The following is a 21,512-nucleotide window of genomic DNA, read 5'->3' as shown; positions in this document are numbered from 1 at the left end:
TATTGTATTGCATAGAAATTATTTTAGCAAAATAGTGAGTTGCAGCACTACTATTTTTGACCGTAACTGTGTGGAAATAATCTGACATTACTGAGCAATGACATTACAAACTGAAGTCCACAGCACCTTTGTTCCTTCAGTCTTACTTAAACAGATCACAGTCAGTGTTAACACAACCGCGAAGTCACACAGGAATAAGAATAAACACCGACTGGGAAAGGACTCTCATAGCAAAACACACCTGTAAAGTAGAGTTGCCTAAGAACAGTGTATTTTGGTTTTGCCAATTCTTTGTTTATCAGCAATTTTCTGGCATGGTGTACAATCCAGGAATATACAAGTTCTTGGGATCTTTAACAGGATGGGTAAGAGATCCAGGGAAATTACTAATGTCCAATTTAATTCAAGTTATGTCGAAAAATATGTGAATAAATGACTCTTCCTTGTCTGAGTCAACAGAATAATGTCTCGACAAGTAACACTCAAGGATTTGTCAAAAAGAAATTGTGTCTCACCTGGATATTGGAAAGAAAATGAATTGGTTTTATTTCAAATCCCAGGTATTAGGATGGTACACATCAGGTATCTTGACTTGAAGAACTGTATGTTACATAAAAGCTGGAAGAACACAGTCTAAATAAAATCTCTGTAAGAGAGAGGGAAATTGTACTCAAAAGAACAATCAATTGTTCTGTGTGAGAATGAAAAGAAGTCATGTTAGATTCCAAAAAGAACAGATAAAGGCTGCTATCACACACCATTTTAACAAATTACTTATGTTTATTAAATTTACAGATGACATCTGGCTGGAAAAAGCTGCCAATTTGTTGGAGGACAGGTTCTACAGAGCAAAAATCAGAGAAATGCCTTAAAGGGGAAAAAACCCTATCAAATATCAAGTTCTGATACTTGGGTTGAAACAAACACCACACAGGGAAAAAGCAGATCAAGATCAAATCTGATAAACAGTAGACAAAGAAAGGAGAAGGGAGAAAGGAGAAATTATGATTACAATCCAAACATGTTAACAACATCAAACTGTGATGACAAAAAGTGTCAAACTGCGATGTGTAACTGTCAATAGCTGGCAAATCAGATGAAAAAAACCCATTTACTGCCCCTCATCTCAGTTTTTTGGTAAGACAGTAGTCAGTCTGCCAAGTCTGCCATCTCTAGTTTTTCTAGACAGATCTAGTCCACTTACTGAGAGTTCAGGAAAGAGCAAGAAAACTTATGAGCACATTACAAACAAGAGAAGACTACAGAGCCTGGGGTTGTTTTAATATACCGAAAAAGGTCTAAGAGGAGGTTCTGACAACATGCTTTGCATACATCAACTTCAGCTGTCCTAAGTAAGAAAATAAACAGCTCTCCACATTAGTGATGGTCACAGAACAGTGGATACAACATTACTTATGGGAAACTTTCTTCGGGTGTTCTAGCAGGACAGGTAGTTCGAAGCTGGTTAGTTTGCCCAAAAATATCACGAAAACTACTACTTTTATTCATCTTTTTTAAAGAAACAAGTTAGACTACTATCAGAAGTGACTTACATATAGATGACCTTGCTTTGGGTAGAACAATGATGGGGTAGTTTTAGCATGATGCTTCAAAGTAATAAATATTGTCATGCACAATTTTCAATATTTGAATATGCTACATAGAAAAGAAGAGCTAGTATAAAAAAAAAAATGCCCAAAGTTATTAGGAGACCAAATTTGAACCATGTACTTAGCTCACATTGCCACACAGAAATTTTATTTGCAATAGACATAAAAACCCCCAAACTTCCTCAACTACTCATATCCTAGCCTTGATTTCTGCATAACGTTCTTGCAACTAAATAAACAGCTTAGCATCAAAACCAAGTCATTTATTTTAGGGCACCTTTGTTTTTTTTCTGTATTTCCTTCAAAATTCAGAAGCAATCGGAAGGATGTTTTTCTGTAAACTGATGACTTTAAGAACAATGCTTCTACATAAAAAAAAGGCTTCACATCTACAAGTGTATCAGTTCCATAAAGAATATTTCATGGCATATTTTTTATTCAAGTAAGACAGAATATTAAAACAAATCAGTTTGCAATTATATAGAGTATTACAGAGTGAGAATTACAACCCATTTATCCAGCATCAAAGCAGTGAACTGCAATTTATGATGACAAGTCTAGTATTTGAACTGGAATAAACTCCACAACAATAGTAACAATAGTAACAATAAAATCATCTAGTTTTATTTAATAAAATCATTTCATATTCTTATTGTTCCAAGAAAAGCAGAAACAAACATTTTGAGATTTTCTTTCATGTCAAACTGGAGCATTCAGCAAAGGTTTTCTTTCTTCAAGTTAGGGTAAATGCTGGACATTCCTTTTAAAAACGGTGATGCCTTGTGAGAGACCGATGTCTCTCTGGTTATGCTAAACAGCAGCACCATCTACTGGCCCAGAAGATCCTTTCAAACCTTAGAAAAAGCTGTGGAGAGTGAACCAGCCAAAATGATGCAAAATGCTACTGAGAGTAACATGTAGTTTTTCAGTCCCTGCATGGACAAAGGGAGAGAAGAAGAAAAATAACAGGTTGTCATAATAGATACCACTTTACAAAAAAAAAAAAGGTAAAGAATTAGCATTTAATTTAATTTTATGACAAAATTATGAAACTCATTAAAGGAAATGGTAAACATTGTACTATTTTACTTCATATAATGTTTGTAATATATTTGCTGTTCAAAATACTTTCATACAAGTGATTTATGATGCCATACACTTCTTGAAATATTATACAAAATTAATTCAGCATTTTACAAAAGGATTTTTTTAGGGCCTTTATCTATTTTCAGATTATTTTTAAGCAGCAAGCACTTATGCAGAGACTATTCCAAAATCTATGAAAAGGATGAAAGACTTGGTGAGTCACAAAAACAGGGATAATGAACAAAGTGGTCTTCTAGCCTGGTGCAACATTAACCTGCAGTGGGAGAGAGAAAGAACTTCAAGTTCCTGAACCATAGATGCCCTAATGCATATTACACACACCATAATAATTGGGAAAGATGATTTCTGATGGCAAATTAGATACCTATGGATTCTGGACAGAACGTGAGGAATGTACTGGTAGCACTCAATGCTTCAAATTCCACTAACAAAATACGTATATGTTATATGTCTTATATGTTAACACCTAGTAGAGTAAATTAGCCTGCTGTAGGCAACTACTGCCGTATCAGCTTAGGATCTCTATGTTACACTGCAATTAGGAAGGCCAACTAACCTTTGTATCCTTTTATGATGCTTTGGTAAACCTGACCCCAAAAGTGTAATCTGCTTGTCTATGTGATTATTAGGACAATTGCTCATTGCCCTGCCCCCCTGAAAAACTGGCTCAAACAAAGACTGTTTTCAGGCTGTGCCTGGCATCCTGCCTCCTGGCCCTGCTACAGTCTTCATTTACTCCCCCCCTGCTACAGTCTTCATTTACTCCCCCCTTTGCTGCTCACGCAGTTATGGAATTCAAATCTGCATTGCTGTAGGAACTGTTCATTCTTCATCTTTCTTGGAAAACTTAGTACCACATGACGTGACTTTCAGCTTAACAAAGCAATGCTTGTATGGCGGAGAAATGTAAGAGATACAGTTGTATACCAAGTCACACTGTTCCTACAGCCACAGGCAAGCAAGATAGACTAGGTAAGAGACCTGATAAGATTACCTTGATTTCTTTAAACACAAGGACTCCCCACATGGCAGCAATAAGGCCAGGACCCTAGAAAAGAAGAGTCTTATGTATGGCATTATGGCATTTCATTAACAGGTACTGACTTCTCACTGCTGTTCTCAGCATGGTTGAATTTTGTCTGGATTACATCTTTAGGCCTTTCAATTCCATATAATTACAGCAGTCATGGCAAAAACATAAACATCACTGAAATCCTTACGAAGTAAGGCACAATAAAATCTTCACCAGGGCTGAAGAGGCAAGAGACTGTTTTTTTCCAGAGAAGGGACATTTTTTTTCTAAATTACACTGTGGAGTCTGCACTACCTGTTCTTGTTATATGCCTGTTCTGCCACATTCTTTCTGTAGGCTCCAAATAATATGCCTCACTTCAGTTCAAACTAAAGTCCCCAATATTACCAAAATTCAGAAGACTATTTTGATTTATCAGCAGCCACCATGGATATTCCTTAGCGTTTCTTTTATTATCATGACTGACTAGTTGAGCAAAGTTTGATGATATCCAGAGACTGCAACATAAATGTATTTCCTGTATAGCAGGCATCTGGACAAAGCACAAAGCCAGCCTGATACACAGGCCAGGAAAACTACTGATTATCTGTGATGTTGTTGTAGAGATTTCCTAGCTAACAACAATCACTGACACACAATAGTAATTTCCAGGCACTCCAGGTAATAGTTTTCCCCTGTGGGAGCAATGATCTGGATTTTCATGACTGATGTGAAAATATTATCTGAGTATGAAGCAAAAACTGACTCTGTTAATGCCTCCCATTAGAGCTGCTCTCAGAAACACTTGACAGAGGTTTGGACAGCTATCTTCCTCTCTCCATCTCCAGTACAGCTGACAGGACACAGATTTAGGCCTGCAGGAAACAGTGTCTCATGCTGAATATATTTATGTGTGCTGTTTCCTAGAAAACTTGCCAACTATTATCTGAATAATAGCTAAGGTGTTATTTCACTTTCTAGATAATGCACATTGTGAGAGGAGTGCATTTTAAAAATTAAACAAACTGTTAAAGAGATGTGATGAACAGTTGTCTGAAATTCTCTCTAGGATGAGGCAACCCGTGGTCCAGATAAGCAGTTTTCTGTCCCTAAATTTCATGATTTTATAGCCTTGCCCTTCAGGCATACTCATAACTAAGTTACTAAAGCTGCTTCCAATTAATCCTTCCATTTCTAATTAGAATGATCCCAAGTCTTTTTTTAAAATTTTGTTTGCATACTGCAGATTTTATTACTGCATCTTGAGGCAAAGCTTAATCCCTATTAACATTGATTCATTACTTTGCTTCCAAAATTCAGTTGATTCAGCTGAAGCTTTGTTTTTGATATTTATGAACTTTCATTTGTCAGAAGTTATCCACTTTTGCCTCACCATCTAGTAGACTGGCAAGAAAGTAAAGGCAAAGTTTATTTTTACCTAGTGATAGGATTTGTGCAGCTTCTGGAAATTAATAGTCCTTTAAAGGTACAATATCATAAAAAGGAATAAAAGAGACAAAATAGGCAAATCTATTATTCCCTAATTTGCATAAGAGCATTATTTTCTGCAATACATAATCTTTTCTGTTTGTTCCAGAACAGTAAAAAGAAAAAAAACCTGACTTAAATAAGAAAAACGACTGCCAGAGGACAAAAATCACAAATGAAAACATCCAGAACAAAATGTACTTGCTGGGATGAAAGCATAAATGTTTTTTTTTTTAATCAATGCAGTTTACTATTTAATATTGACATAGTTTGGGTTACAGAGCTTTGGCTTTTACATAACCTAAAGGCTAATACTTTCAATTCTTCTGGCTTTTTATGCTTGACATTAGCCAAGATGGTGCTTGTCTCAGTCATGTGTGATCCTGAAAAACCAAAGGCTAGCAATGAAAATCAGAAGAGGTAATGTATACTTGTGATTACAATGCCCTAGAAATATCACAATTCCAACTCAGTTCCACAAATGAGAGAAAAAAAAAAAACCCTTCACTTTTAATTCTAGTGACAGATTTTATTTTTTATATACTTACTGCAGTAATTATTGGAAAGCTGACCACAGCACTGAGATAGTGATTGGCTATGAACCAGCAGCAATTGGCGATGGCCCAAAGCACACCAGAAACAAACCCTAGAAAAATAAAACCCCAATCAAAAACACATACAGCAAAATACAGACAGCAATTTGTGGAACATTTATATTTATAGCACTATACAGAAACCGTAAGCATGTATATTAGTACTTTAATAAGCTAGCTCTGATAATCTAAACCAAAGCTCAAGGGAAACTACTGAATATTGAAGCAGCAAATTAATTAAAGTTCACAATTTTCTGGGCAATGTGCTCTCCACTCTGGCAGAGCCGGTTTTTGAAAATCTGCCATATGCAATGTCATTTTTTCTTGTTTCAGATTAGAACAAAATTTGTTTAACCTTAACTAACTAGCTTAATAAGAGACAAACAGCCAAATGAAGAGACTTGAAAGGATAATCACAGTCCTAACACACAGCTTGAACTAATCACTGCAAAATGGTCTGAAGTAAAAGAAATTAATTGCTAATTTCAAAAGCAGTCATACCTGGCAATATGGCTTGGGGATAAACATTAGGCTTATTTTTCCTGATTGCACAGTAGATCAAAAAGTAGATCGTACTTGTAAGAAATATTCCACTGAAGTGTGCAAAAACATAATCTAAATCTGAAGGAGAACATATAAAATTACTCTAAAACATCAGTTATTAATTTTAACTAAACTGATTTGCTGATAACATTCATAGTGACAAAATCACACATGGTGCTACTGCTAACAACTCTAGTTCAGTTGTTACTGTGATGAATGTGGTTGCCAGTCTGCCTGTGGATGGATTTGATCACTCATACTGCTGTGTTGACCCCGGTATTTGTTACAGGCTTTTATGTATTTCTGTGAGTTGTTATTTTTGGAACTCAAACTACTGAATCAATTTATTAAAACCTTAAGAAAATCCTTAAGTAAGGCTACAAAACTAGGGTGGGGATTTTACTGAATTACATCCTCTCCTGATCATCTGCATTTGCATTCCTATACATAGCTTTGTTTCTTTTCTGTAAAGGTAAGGGTAAGACTGCCTATGGTGTAAGTTAAACACAGCATGGTTTCCTCCTGTTTTAACTATAAGAATGTATCACAATTTCAATCACTGTGATTATCAATAATCATAAATTATTTATGGACATTGTATGTGCTAAAGAGCACATTTTAACATAGTAAAGCAGAAGCATGTAGAAAGCTGATCTCTGTCACCTTGGAGTCCTGAGTTCTCAACAGGAAAGGCAGCAATAGCAATGATAACATCTGTTTTGTCTAGCTGGAGAATATACAAGTTGCAGTATTCAAGAGGAATTATATGTGACATAACAACTTCTTACTGGCAACATGATGCAGTTTCAGCAACGCGTTGCTCTTAAGATGCTGCTGGTACTACCTGATAAAGTATACACTAAATCTCAAGTTTGAAATCGGTGACTAGACTAGGGTTAAAAGGTTTCCATTTCAAGAACTGTAAGGTTTTAATGACTTCTTTTGTTATACATATATTCTGCTCAGCAGTTACGATCAATCCTCTCTTCCTTTAATGGCATACTAATTTGGCAACTAGTACAGCTTGTGCCCTTGTTTGCCTCATGTTCCAGTCATTTAACTTTGTATTTTGAGAGTGTTAGTACTAATATCTTCTGAAAAATAGCTGTGAGTTAAATATGGTACCCTCTACGCTATTCTTTTAATGGTGTAACTCTCCTCTGAGAAAAAGAGCACGCTAGTACTATGATTAAAACAACATATAACATAGTGCAAAATTGATAAATTGTCACACTGGTTTTAGTCCTATCAAGAATTTTATTCTAGACCTTTACAAAACCAAGAGAACACAATACACTACTGCAAGAAAGAAGAAGTGATCTATTAGCCTTTACCAAATTGACTTGCTCCTGCATATATGGTTGCATTTCTTCTTCCATGATCCTTGATGTAAAGTACTGGTACAAAACTGGAACCGTAGAGTACTCCAGCTACTACAGCCAGGCTACATCCTCTTTGAAAAGAGCAAAAATCACAGAAAATAGCCTAGTGTTAATTAGGAAAGTACAAAATACACTTAAGATAAGTCTAGTACTGCAGTTAAAGACTACGCATCATATGAAAATTGCTAGCAAAACTGCAAAAATGATACATTTTAGCACATGTTTATTTTCTATTGTAGAAATGGTTCACCACAGTAACTTCTCCTACAATTTGAGGTCAAATGACACAGACAATTCCTGCTCCAAAAGCCTGCAGTCTAGATTAATGAGAAATCAACTGACTAGGAATGCCTAAAAGCAGAACTAGAAGAAACCAAAAGATATTTAAAATGCTTCAATTCTCAACTTCACTGTTCCTGTCTATACATTCTTTATTACTACTCCCAGGTTCATTGCCTCTTTAGTCACCTTCTCTGCCTCCAGATGATTTTGTTCTTGGCTGCCTCCACTCTTGCTAGCTACTGCAACTGCTTCAACCCTGCAGCTGTCTCATTACTATACTGCCAGGACTTCTCCAGATGTATTCACTTGGAAACCACACCTGGAAGCACGTTATTAGCATAGGCTCCTTCTGTGCTGCAGTGCTAATCAATCACATGATAAAAACCTGCACTGTAATTACTTAGTTGTTATTGCTATTTCCTTTGCCAAATGTTTTTCTTTTGTAGTAGTAACTAATACCTAATTGGCAAGGTAAAGTACACTCAACAGTGCAAAGGAAATAATCTAGTTGTGCAGCTATTTATATACAGGTATGCACTAGCACTTTAAAAACTATTTATTAGTGCATGACTGTGCTCTTACACCATGTTCAACTACTTTCTCTGTCCACTGGCCTGTACTAGTAAAAGAATCACAGAATGGTAGGGGTTGGAAGAGACTTCTAGAGACCACCTAGTCCAACCCCCCTGCTAAAGCAGGTCCACCTCGATCAGGTCACACAGGATCATGTCCAGGTAGGTTTTGAAAACCTCCAGGAAAGGAGACTCCACACCCTCCCTGGGCAGCCTGTGCCAGGGCTCCAGAACTGTTAATAACTTACACGAGTCTCTTTTTTGCTGGAGAAAGTCTGTTCACCCATGAGTCATCGGAAGGATCTTCAGAAACATTAATAGACTGCAAGAAACCAAGAGTTTTCATGGGAGATTAGTTTGATTAAAAAAAAAAAATCTGAAACATTGTTTTAAAATAGTTTTGCTCTAAAAAAATAAAATTAAAATGGTAAGAATTTACAGAAATGTTCTAAAGAAACCAGTTTTTTTAAAAATAAACAAACTAACTTTATTTACCTACCACATAGTTTATGAGTTTGAATGTGGGCTTTGGGTTTACTACATAATAAGAGTACTTGCTAGTTTATTTTATAATCCACATGCAAGTTGATCTGACTTTTAGAATTTGTCCTGTAAATTTTATGAGCGATTTAATCCATAGATTTTACTTATGATATGGTTTTGCCTTTCACTGACAGCTCTGGTGATCCTATCAGAATACCAGGTCTATTTACAGACAAGGAAACTAACACTGCTGTCTGCAGCAAAGAAATTGCAGCATCCCTTTATTCTAATCCTGCAATTAGACTGTCTTCTGTAATTTGGTCAGGTAGACTGGAAGCTCTTGTGACCCCTGAGCACAGACAGAAAACTCTGAGGGGTTCTCTTTTCAGGTAGGGATGGAACAGTGACCTACAAAAGTAAGGTACAATGGTAGTAGGAGTCTATTATGCTGCAGCTTTTGTTTAGTACTTATGTGCTCCTGACAGCCAATCTGGCACCCCTCCTTCACCTCCAACTTGTGCCATAGCTGAGCTGATGCTGATGATCACTCACTTTTGGTGGATAAGAGTTATACACTGTTGTTTTTCATCTAAGCACCCTCCTAGGAAAGTAATACGCTTCATCATTTATATAATGTCTGTTATAATGAAAACTGGCCTTCTAGGCCATTTAAAGCTGACAAAAGAGGAAAAACAACTGGGAAAACCTTTTCAGTTTCTCACATTCAACTGGATATACAAGGTCCACAAATTAAATACAATCAATACATACTTGGGCAGTTTTACGTAGTCTACCATAAATCCTAGCAAAGCTGATTGACATTAAGAAAAAATTAGTTTTTAAATGGATATGTGCTTTCACTGCTGTAAAATAACAACTGTAGAATACTCACATTTTCTCTCAGCAAAGGCGTGCTTTCTAATGAAGCTGGAGAGCTCTGGACGTCAGTTTTTATAAAAAGAAATATGACAGCACTCAGAAGAGAAAAATACAGCAATAAATACCATGTCAGCTCATAAGCTCATAACATTTAGTGTCCAGAGACAAAAGTTATGTTTGGAGGTATATTATGTTATTTTCAATATTGCCCTAGAGTCACTTCAATATACTTTAAAAATGCTTTCAACAGTCTTAACAAATAACTGAATGGAAGTAAATAAATCAGTCATTGTATCACTTCATACTCTTCTATGAATGGGATTGAAACATCTCCTTTTCTATAGTGTGTAGCCACAACCACATGTTAAGAACAGTTAACAGTACCCTTTTGAACTAAACAACACATACAATGGAACATCAGCATGAAAGTAGCATGAAACTACATCATCAGTAGTTCTATATGGAACTACTTAAATCTGCACAGAATTGGCTCTGTGCTCAAGGAAAAAAGTGTTTTTATGCTTCTATCATATGTGAATGAGGGAATACTCTCCTACAGGGCCTCATGTGCATGTGGAAGGAGAAAGGGTACTGCTTAGTGGTGCTCCAGCCCACTAAATATATAAAATGAAGAAGAAAGGGTAACAGAACTGTCAGGATCTGTTTTTTTATTTTTATGAAAGATATTTTAATGATTTAGGAATTCCTTCTCATAACTGTAAACAGAATGTCTCCATTTGAAGAATGATTGATTTCATAGTAGAGGAATAAGGATAGGTATAAAAGGCTGTCAGCCTCCTCCAGAGGGACTAGGGAAACATCTACAGGTTCTACGCAGGATGCTATCAAGAAACACATGCTTCTGAGCTCTGCAGAGCAACATATATAGGCTTTGTGCAGTTTGCTAGGAAAACATTGTTTGGTCATGATCTCTTTCCCTGTTCATGATTTCTCCATATCTCAGAAACAGGCAGGATGCAGGTGGTGAGCTCAATGAATTCAATGGACAGGAACAGCAGTACTGCTACTGTTTTGCAAGTACCTCACAAAATTGTGTGCTATGGACTCTTAGGAAATAGGAAGAGTGGAAACCAAATCCATGACTCTAAGGCAGCAGCTCTCTTCTAGCAGTCAAGAATGACTCCATCCTCTCTCCACGTTTTTAACACCCTCTTTTCCTAAAGGCATTATGTGCATCTGCTGCTTAGCACACTTACAGTAAGCCTGTTGCCCCAGGGCTTTAAGGCCACTAAAATGTGTTATGTTCCTAGAAAGACCTTCCTGCCCGCCCAGCTGGAAAGTAAGGCTGCCGTGTAACAAAGAACCCCTTTCCTCTGTGTTAGAAGCAAAACATGCACGTATATAAATAATAAACAAAAAATAAGAGTAGAATTCCTTCTGAAGATGCCAAAGGAAGCCACTGTCTGGGAGATGTTTTAAGTGTGGCTGAAGCATTACAAGACAGGAAGCCATTAAGGAAAAGTCATAACACAGGCTTTTCACGCATATTAAAGGATCTGGAAAGGGATTCTGTGGCATATCCTACAGCTAAGGGGAGGGATTTGTACTCTTACAAGAGTGAAGTCAGATCAGAAGTCTCACAGATGTTTTCTCATTTTGGGGAAAGGGAACCACTTGAATAACCAGTCTAGGGAGACTATCAGTGCATCACTGCTTTGCGTAGAACACACCCACTGGCATAAAAATACATTTTTGTGTTTATGAATAACTATTTCTCTGCTGTACTGGGTATCACATATGTTTCTATTTTGAAATACAACACTGACTAGCCAGGTATGGGTAGCTCATGAACTCTGCAGTAAATCAATTTGCAAAAAATCACTTCAATACATTCACCCTCCAGTTAAACTGTCCCTGTAGTTACAAAACATGTATTTTACATTATAGAAATTTATTACAAGAATAAATTTTTACCTTAATAGTGAAAGCCCAGCTCCAATATAATTTAATATTGGTCTTGATACTTCTTCTGGGTCAATTCCAAACCAACCAAACCTGGAATATTTAACCAGTTTCACTTAGTTGCACTGACTGCACACAAACAGTTGAATTATAACCCAGTCCTGGAAATCTTTACTCATGGTAAATAATTCTGCTTAAGTTTCCATTTGCACTTTTGGATTGGTGCTTCAGTTGGTTTGCAAAAAGCTATGTCCACCTTACAAAAATAATCTTTAAAGTAATGAAATTAATATAGATTTTAAAAAATCTATTAAAAATGAATTAAAATTATATTATTAGCACGTGCTATAGAAGAAAAAATACAAACAGTGTATTAGTTTTTTATTGACAACTACATTATTTATTCCTTCAGCTATGTTAATGAACATCACCGGGCACTCCTCCTCCTACTGAGGAGGCAACATTACCTACATATGACTTAAGACTCAAACATACCTTGAACTTGCCCAACCTGTTAGCAAATTAAAAGAAGCCCATATCAAGAGACCAAGAGCTAAACCAATAGTTTTAACAATAGGGACAACTGTAACATTGCCTGAAACAGAAAAAAACCAAATTTAAATCAGTTAAGAACTAGACTGTGATCTTGTATATTTTTGTTTTAGATTCTGTGACTGTTCAGATGGCAAAGAAATTTAGGTGAGTACAAGGTGGTAGGAAACAGTTTTGTAAAAATACAAACATTAAGCACAGACTTTTCCTCAATACTGTTTTCAAAGTTATTTTTGGTGTAAATATGCTTCTTATAAAACAATCTTTTGATAAGGATACAGATCCATTAACACCGAGACTTTAGAAAGCCAAATAACTACTACCGTATACATGGAAAAGCTTTTATCACTGTTTTTTTAACGAAGACTTGGGATTACTTTGTGTTTCAAGAAACAGAATCTCTCTGCCCTTACCTGTGGCCCACACAAAGCCCCCAACCATAGCCAAGGGCCAAAAGCGGGGGCAATTCTGCATTAAATTGACCACCAAAGAAACTATCCATATAGAGGCACAGAGAATCCATTGGAAGAACATACCTATGGAAAAAAACAAATGCACACAGGAGAGAACTTGTACAATACTGTATGTATGAATCTCTTAATATACTATGTTTTAAATAAAATAGTACAGAAAAAAGCAGCCATCTCCGTGATTTTCAGGGAACCATGTTACAATATATTTAAAAGATGTATTTTAGGGTGAGGTGTTATAATTCTGTCAACCTTTTTCTTACCATACATTCTTTATACGTAGCTGCAAAAGATACGTTACTTGACAAAGTTTACACAAGTCCTGAGTCTCAAACACAAGACAATTTTGACAGGCTTCTGACAGAAAAAGATATTCGATTATCCTCAATAACTTCTCCTACCACCCTAGTAGCAGCTAACACAGATGACTGCACAAGTGCACTGGACAAAACTCCTTCAAAGCTCGTTTTTTTCCCACAAATCCAGGACATTGAGGATGATAAAAACTTTGGACAGATTTTGTCTACCTTTGCAGAATCTCTAAGGCTTATCCCTGCTGAGGTAAGACTTTTGCTTTAAAGTCTGGCCTTGCCTTATTAGCACCATATTTGAAACAAAGAGGAGAGTGTGGTTATATCCAGCCTGTAATGCAGACACTATGACTGCAGTAACACAATGGCAGATTTATTCATTTAGGGATCTGGTGATTGACTAAGCTTCATATAAACATGAAAATACAGTAATAGTAAAGAGATAAAATTCCAAACAGGAAAGAGAAGCAATTATTTTCCCTTAACGAATCACCAGATAGAAGTATTAAAATTTTGATTTTTGCTTATTTTTATGTTAAGTCCACAAATGAAAGGCAATACTCAGAAGTCTAGCAACTTTTACAGTATAAATAACACTGTATGTATTTAACAGTCCCCAAAAGGATATAAGAAAGGGCATTTCACTTTCCATTTTGAAGTGCTCATTAAATGCACATCAGTGTTAAAGTGTACCATACCACAAAAAAAGGCTCTTCTAAAGGTTTGCCACATCCTATACCAATACATTATTGCTTTATACCCTACAATAGCAAAGACAATGAAAATATACTCAATGGATTAAAGCTATGACATTTATAACTCTAGCTATAGGAACTCATATTTGCTGGTAAAATATTAATCCTAGTAGGAAAAATACTGAACAAAGAATACAAGCTTACCATCACCAGTATCAAATTTCTTAACAGGCACAAAATTTGTCCCAAATAGAAAGACAGCTATCGCGGAAGAGGTAAAGCCAATAGTTAGGTCTGTTCCATTGCTGATGTTAGATGTACTGTAAGCTTTCCCGATATTCATCTTTGTTCTGAGGCTGGCTCTTTTTGTGGAGTTGTTTGGCCACAGGTCCTGATAGATTCTGAAATCAGAGAGCAGAATTAAACCTGTGGAGTATTATGTAATACCAACCTAGTTCAGAAACCTGGAATTTACAGTATCCTACTTACCAATCTCTCAGAAGCTGGCAAAAACTGCAAAGTATACTGCAGAATCTCACAGAAAGCTGCCAGAAAACCACAAATGAAATAACTTGAGATGCACAAAACTCCACTTCTATGTGTTTCATAATCAGCTTTAGAGAAAAGCATGTCTGAAAACACAGGACGTGAACACAGAGCTACCCTCAAAGGTTATGAGGATGTGAATCTGAGGCCTATGGGAAACCCCAGTGCTTTAGGGAGATGCTTTATCAGAATACTCCTTTTCCTGTAGCCAAATGGGGGTGATACTGAGGTATGTAAAAAAGCAGAGTTTAGATAAAATCTTAATTGGCAGAAGACAAGGGGTAATGAGATGAAGCTGGAACACAAAAAGTTCCATTTAATCATAAGAAAAAAACTATTTCACTGTGAGGGTGAGGGAGCAGTGGCACAGGCTGGCCAGGGAGGGTGTGGAGTCTCCTTCCTTGGAGGTCTTTAAGACCCGCCTGGACATATTCCTATGTGACCTGATCTAGGTGGACTTGCTTCTGCAGGGGGGTTGGACTAGATGATTTCTAAAGGTGTCTTCCAACCCCGACCATTCTGTGATTCTATGATTCTAAGAAGCTACATCAATTTGCAGCCTTGCTGCTTAGAAGTCAGGAACAGGCACAGAGATTCTACAGGTGCTACAGTGGGATCAAAAGGGTAATCACTAGGATTGCTCTAGCTGAGACAAAATGCAAATCGTAGAATCACAGAATGTTAGGGGTTGGAAGGGACAAAGGAAGAAGTTGTATCTGAAGTTTCTTCATTCATTCCACATAATTATGGTAATAAAAGCAAACATTTAAAAAAATCCCATAATGTCTTCCTTTTCTAAAAAAATAAGAAGTGGTAGATTCACTTTGAGGTTATGCTGAACAGAAGTACTACATACATAATTTTGATATGGATTATGACTTTGGCAGAAAAGAAGGCTCTGAGGACAACTGTAATAACACAATTTTTGCATACACAGTCTTAACACCACATTTAAAATACTACATATAAGAAAAGTGTTTGGAAACATAACTTCAAATGGCAACAGGATACTTCATACACTGAGTGTTTAAAAGGGCATATTTATAGACATACACATGCAATCCTGTTGCTAAAGAAATGTTACTTATACTGAACCAAAAGACAACCTAAGGCTAACACTCCCCAGGGTGGGTGGACTAGCTGCTGCCTGGAAGAAAAAGGTTGAAATGGCATCGTGGAAATTCTGCCAAATCTTGTGATTTGCTGTGATTACAATCTCTGCACAATAGGAAGAGCAGAGATGCTACACTTTCATGTTATTTTACCCTCCAGTTTTACTTTCTCTGGAGTCCTTGAGACACTGGAAACTGCTTCTGCTGAGGTTGTGCTTTTATCTACAGCTTCACCAGGGCCATCAGTGTTGGCTGAAATTAATTATTTGCATCAGCAGATGTAAAGTTCAATCCCACAATTAATATAACCATTTGGTTTTTGTATTTTTTCCCTTCAAAGATGTCAGTATATTATTAGTACTTAAAAAAGATACTGATGACATTTAGAAGACACATCAGGAAGGTACAACAGCACTGGTATCTCCATCTGTATTTTTCCCCTTTATTCTTCGTCTTTCTTGCCCACTTAAGAGCACAGGCTTCTCCATGAAGTTCTCACTGTATTTAAGATTCTTCTATAAAGTATGTTTCACCTGGGACCTGTAGACACTGAACAGTGCAAATGGTAATGCTGAGATTTCTTCAAAGACTGACTTCACACAAACACTGTGATGCCACAAGCAAGCATTAAGACAGATAAAGGCTTACATCAGCTATCATGATTCCATCAACCTTGACTCGCTGAATGAATATGTTTAATTCATTTAGTGGGCAAGGAAAACACAACAGCTGGGTTCTGCACAGGAAGAACTTGATGTTATTAAAGACATAGAAATCATGATTAGACTGCACCTCTACAAATGCAGAACTGGCTACCTTAACTTTTAAATAAGTAAGTCATTATGCAGGTAAATACTAAGAATCTTTCAAATTTGAAGCAATTTATTAGCCTTTTTGATTTCATTAATCTACAATGTTGCTTTAAGTTTTGTATCTACTGAGAAAAAAACAGTGTGCTGTGAGGCAACGCACTTCTCAGTTTGCTTTTTTATCTTACTAAAATCTCTGTCATGCAAGCTAAAGACTGTTGCACAACTGGAGAACCAGAATCATGACACAAAACATGTAAACACAGCTTCCACTTAATCAAGGAAGTGCATGCTTCAGAATGTCTAAAACTGTAACTTTCTGAAGTTTGGGCTGCTTAGCTCCAAATTTGGCTAAATTCAGACATATGCTTCAACTCAATTTTAAAGTTTTCAAGAGAAAGCTCAACCAGAAGAAGCCTGGAGACACCTGCTCTGACTTCAATGACAGCACTGCTTTAAGCAGGTAGTTGAATCCTTTGACCTCCAGAGGTCCCCTCCAAGCAAAACCATTCTACAATTTTACAATCCAATGTCAAGAGAGAACTAGTACACAACTTCTTGCCAACAGCACTTTTTGCACATGCTTACACGTATTTTGCACATCAGAGAGCTCACTGAAAGCCTCTTCTCGACATTCCTGTTATTGCCAGATGGACTTGTCTCCAAAGGTTTTTAGTTATCAAATGCCAAACCAGATGCACTTGTTGAACTTGCTGACATAATAGAACCTGTGGTGGCATCTGAAACTCAAGCAGAGATAAGTGGAATTGTTTCTGTCATTGAAGTTTTTTAACAAGTAGCCCTTACTGAAGGGCACTTTGGGGGTTTCAGGGTACAACGGAGACAAAATGAAATATTGGTGGCACACAAAATTTATCCTACTAACTTCACTAGTTTACCTCAATGGAAGCTTGTGCTCTATAATTTCACTGTTTCCTCAGAAACATGCCATCATTTTCTTTCTTTGCACAGAGATACAACAAATTATGATGCTCACTTAATACAAGTGCAACACATTGCTACAGTCTGCATGAAATCAAGCAGCTCGCTCTTGAGAGCTTTCACTTCAAGCTACACCCAAGCTGTTGTCAAGATCCAAAACTGAACGGAATGGATATTTTTAGAGGTTGTCTGTCACACCGACTGTTCATTTGCAAGTTTCCTCTATCACCCCTTGCCATTAAGGGTAGATACTTTTATGCTTATTTTAGGAAACTCCTATCAGTCCCAAGGCGACTCAGAGCAAGGCCCCCAGCTGACGCTGCAAACTGGCTACTGCTGAAGAAATGATTCTTTGCTTCCCTAAGATAAACACTTTTGAAAGTTGTTCTTTATGCAGTATTTTCAGGAAGCAATATCATGCAATAAGGAAGAACTGTCAGCTGAGCTCTCAACATAAAATCACAGAGCGGCCCTAAATGGAAGGGATTTCTAAAGATTCTCTAGTCCACCCCCCTGCTAAAGCAGGTCCACCTAGACCAAGCGTCACAGGAACACATCCAGATGGCTTTGAAAACCTCCAGACAAGACTGCACAACCTCCATGGGCAGCTTATGCCAGGGCTCCCTCACTCACAAGAAATAAGTTTTTCATTCTATTTAAACGGAACTTTTGGTATTCATTACCCCTAGTCCTGTCGCTGAACACTACAGAAAAAAGTGCTGCCCGATTCCTATCCTATCCTATCCTATCCTATCCTATCCTATCCTATCCTATCCTATCCTATCCTTCCTGACATCCTCCTTTACATACTCCTAAGTGTTGTTGTTGACATAGGCGGATGTTGTTTCTATCGACAACCACAGCCCCGGGCTGCCGCAGAGCAAGCTCGCCTGCTGCCTGCGGGACACGGCCCGCAGACAGGGCAGGCCCAGCCCTGGGCCACAGCCGCTGCGGAAGGCCGGGCCACAAGGCTGTACAGGCCAACTGCTCGGCAACGCAGCCTGAGAGGAAAATTAACGACCCCTCCCGGTCCACCCTCCTTTCCCTAGCGCCCCGTCCCCGCCTGCCCGCCCCGACGTATTTCACAGCGCTCCACTCCCTCAGCCGGTGGAGTGGAAGGCAGCCGGGACTGATCCCGCACCGGCTGATCTCTCACCCGGGCCCTCCTGCGCGGCCCTGGCCACTGCCCACCCGCCCGCGCCCACCCCGCCAGTCCCGCCGCGCTACCGCCGCGCTGGCGCTCAGGCCTCCCCCTACCGCTGCGGCCTCCCGCCCATGCCTGCTCCGCCCGCTGCACCGCCCCGCGCCTCGGCCCGCCTCCTCCCCACGCGCGGCCCGGACAGGAGCGGGGCGGAGGCACCCAGGAGGCGGGTGCGGAGAGGCTGTCCCGCTCCGCCGGCTGTCTGAGAGGCCGGAGACGAGCGCTAAGAGAAACTTCAAATTTAGGCACTCACAGCGTGACAAAATAGCCTTTGCCTCTGCCCGGTCTCACACGGCAGTCGATGAGACAGCTGTGTGGTGGAAGTGGACCTCTTAGGTGGACTTGCTTTAGCAGGCAGGTTGGACGAGATGATCTTCAGAGGTCCCTTCCAGCCCCTATCGTTCTGTGGAGTGCACCCGCGTACTTCACAGGCTGTTGTCAGTACCACACTGCCCGTGGAAGAAAAGACCATCCTGGATTTAGTAGCATGTGCCGTGGAACATAGACATGGTTTGAAGACAGGGCTGAGACTAGAGAGGAAAGGGCGGTCTCCTTGCAGCTCTGCTATGGTTCCAGAGGCCTCCGTGCCTGCCGGGAGCTGCCGCGGTGCCAGGAGTCAGCAGGCACCTGCTGAGGGCAGTGGACATCCCACAGAAGGGAACTGCCAGGGCATCCAAGATGCGTGGTCAGGGCATCCAGGCTGAGCAGAGAGCACACAGCAGGTTTGCTTTTTTATTTTTTTTTTTAATTCCTAAGCACAAGAATGACCACCTTTTGCTCTGGGAAGTCCCGTGTTGTTTGACAACCCAAACCAAATAGGAAAAAGTAGCTTTTGCATGATGTTAGGAAGAGATTTTTGCAGATTTCCCAGTAAGGATTTGACCCATACCAGTTAAAGCACTGCAGACTGTTAGTCAGCATGTTTACTCATGAAACAAACATTTCTCTCTGTCATCTTCAAGTACGGTTTCCAGATGGCTGCCTGAATTGATCTCCTTACAAGCACCACACAAGCCTTCTAAAGTAATGCTTCGTAGTTTGCAAATAGAATTTGTGTTATCCATAATAAGGACATACATTTTTTTCTCCTGAGAATATGTTCTCAGTCCTGCAGACTTGGTAAAGCTAGTAGTGTACCCTTTATCAATCATTCTAGCATAAATGTCTGTCTGTGTGACATTTAGAGAGATGAACTGCAGAATGTCTCTATGGAAACGGTGTAGCTGTAGTGCATCCAAGAGGAAAAACATCCCATGAGATAATGACAAACGTAGCCTGGAAAAAAACCCAGAAATAATTTTTATTCTAAAGGCAATACAATTCTACATGTTACGTTATTTCATTCAGACAAAAAAAAAAAAGTTAGGAAAAATGTTAGCATTGACCTGCCTGCACACAGAAAGCAAGAGCATGCATGATAAAGAACATAGCCTGAAAATTACATCCGTTCAAGTGTCCAGGGGTAAAATGAGGTGTTGAGTTTTGTCTTCAGACGAATCTTGATATTTGACAAAATATTTTCCAAAAATGATGCCCCTGGTTTCGTTTGGAAAACTGAATCTCAGAGGAGGCATCAGCAATCATTCGTAATTACTGTCTGTATCGCACTTGTACTGATACTGACCTATTCCTCACTCTTTATTCTTCACTTTTTCTTCAAACCATACTGGTTTTGGACTATTGTTTTTCTCATTAATGCAACAGTTGAAATGACACTGATTATACAAATGAAACACCTCAAATACGGACAGATTCTGATTCATTCATGCTGTTTGGTTTTATTGAAATCATATGTTGTTGAAAGTGAAAAGTATATGTGAAAGGAAGCCCACTAATGCAGAGTGTTTACTGAAATGGAAATTGGCAACACTTATATTTAAAATCTCAGAGCCTTCTATGAATATAATGAGTGTCCAGCACAGACAATATTTTGTTCCTTGCTCAATCTCAGCAATTTATGCAGCCGTAACTATAGAAGAACCAGAGACATCTTGAAAAAACAAAACAATAAGCAGTTTTAATCCTGTATCTTAAAACTGAAATGACTGAGTGGAGCAAGAAGGAAGGGTTAGATGAAGAAACTGGAGAGGTATTGATTTAAAATACAAAACCGACACTTCTAAAAATTGACACCCAATCTGGCTTTTTGGAGAATCATAGACTCATAGAATCACTACAGTTGGAAACGAACTTGAAGATCATCAAGTCCAATCACTAACCTCACACTGCCAAGCCCATCACTAAACTAAACCATATCCCTCAGCACCTCATTTATGCATATTTTGAATATCTTCAGGAATGATGACTCCACCACCTCCTTGGGCAGCCAGTTCCAATGTTTAACAACCCTCTCAGTAAAAAAGTTCTTCCTAATGCCCAATCTAAACCTCCTCCTGTGCAACTTGAGCCCATTTCACTGTGTTCTATCCATTCCTGGAGAGAAGAGACCAACCCCTAGCTCACTGCAACTCCCTTTTAGGTAGTTGCAGGGAGTGATCATATCTCCTCTCAGCCTCCTCTTCTCTAGGCTGAACGTCCCCAGCTCCCTCGGCTATTCCTCATCAGACTTGTTCTCCAAACCCTTCATCAGCTTCATTGCCCGTCTCTGGACACGCTCCAGCACCTCATTGTCCCTCTTGTAGTGAGGGGCCCAAACTGGACACAGTATTTGAGGTGCAGCCTCACCAATTCTGAGTACAAGGAGACAATCACTTCCCTGCTCCTACTGTCCACACTACTTCTGATACAGACCCAGATACCATTGGCCTTGGCCACCTCAGCACACTACTGGCTCATATTCAGACAGCTGTTGAACACCCCCAAGTCCTTTTCTGCAGGACAGCTTTCCAGCCACTCTGCCCCAAGCCTGTAGCATGCCATGGGGTTGTTTTGGCTCATTTGCAGGACTTGGCACTTGACTGTTGCGAACCTCATACTAAGGGGTCATCTTGTCATGGAAGGAGATCAGATTGGTCATGCAGGACCTGCCCGTCATAAAAC

The 21,512-nt window shown here is 38.8% G+C and overlaps 1 protein-coding gene across 3 annotated transcripts; it reads right to left on the bottom strand.

Annotated features, from left to right (window-relative positions):
- Window positions 1-2,010: 2,010 nt before the first annotated feature.
- Window positions 2,011-18,601, bottom strand: TMEM144 (transmembrane protein 144). Of its 3 annotated transcripts, none has more exons than XM_061993121.1 (13): window positions 18,569-18,601; window positions 14,392-14,447; window positions 14,107-14,303; window positions 12,840-12,962; window positions 12,370-12,469; window positions 11,887-11,967; window positions 9,965-10,046; window positions 8,838-8,911; window positions 7,688-7,806; window positions 6,312-6,431; window positions 5,766-5,863; window positions 3,712-3,765; window positions 2,011-2,542 (listed from the first exon to the last, which is right to left on the bottom strand). In XM_061993121.1, the coding sequence occupies exons 3-13, from the start codon at window positions 14,243-14,245 to the stop codon at window positions 2,459-2,461; spliced, it is 1,074 nt and encodes a 357-aa protein (XP_061849105.1). In that variant the 5' UTR covers window positions 14,246-14,303; window positions 14,392-14,447; window positions 18,569-18,601; the 3' UTR covers window positions 2,011-2,458. The 3 variants fall into 3 exon arrangements, with proteins under 3 accessions (XP_061849105.1, XP_061849104.1, XP_061849106.1); XM_061993120.1 differs by having other exon boundaries at window positions 18,539-18,575; XM_061993122.1 differs by lacking the exon at window positions 6,312-6,431 and having other exon boundaries at window positions 18,539-18,575.
- Window positions 18,602-21,512: the final 2,911 nt, after the last annotated feature.

Source organism: Colius striatus, chromosome 3 (genome assembly GCF_028858725.1).
Source record: "Colius striatus isolate bColStr4 chromosome 3, bColStr4.1.hap1, whole genome shotgun sequence".
Classification (NCBI taxonomy): Eukaryota; Metazoa; Chordata; class Aves; order Coliiformes; family Coliidae; genus Colius; species Colius striatus.
Note: the sequence above shows the minus strand (reverse complement) of the source record. Positions and strands in the feature narration are given on the sequence as shown.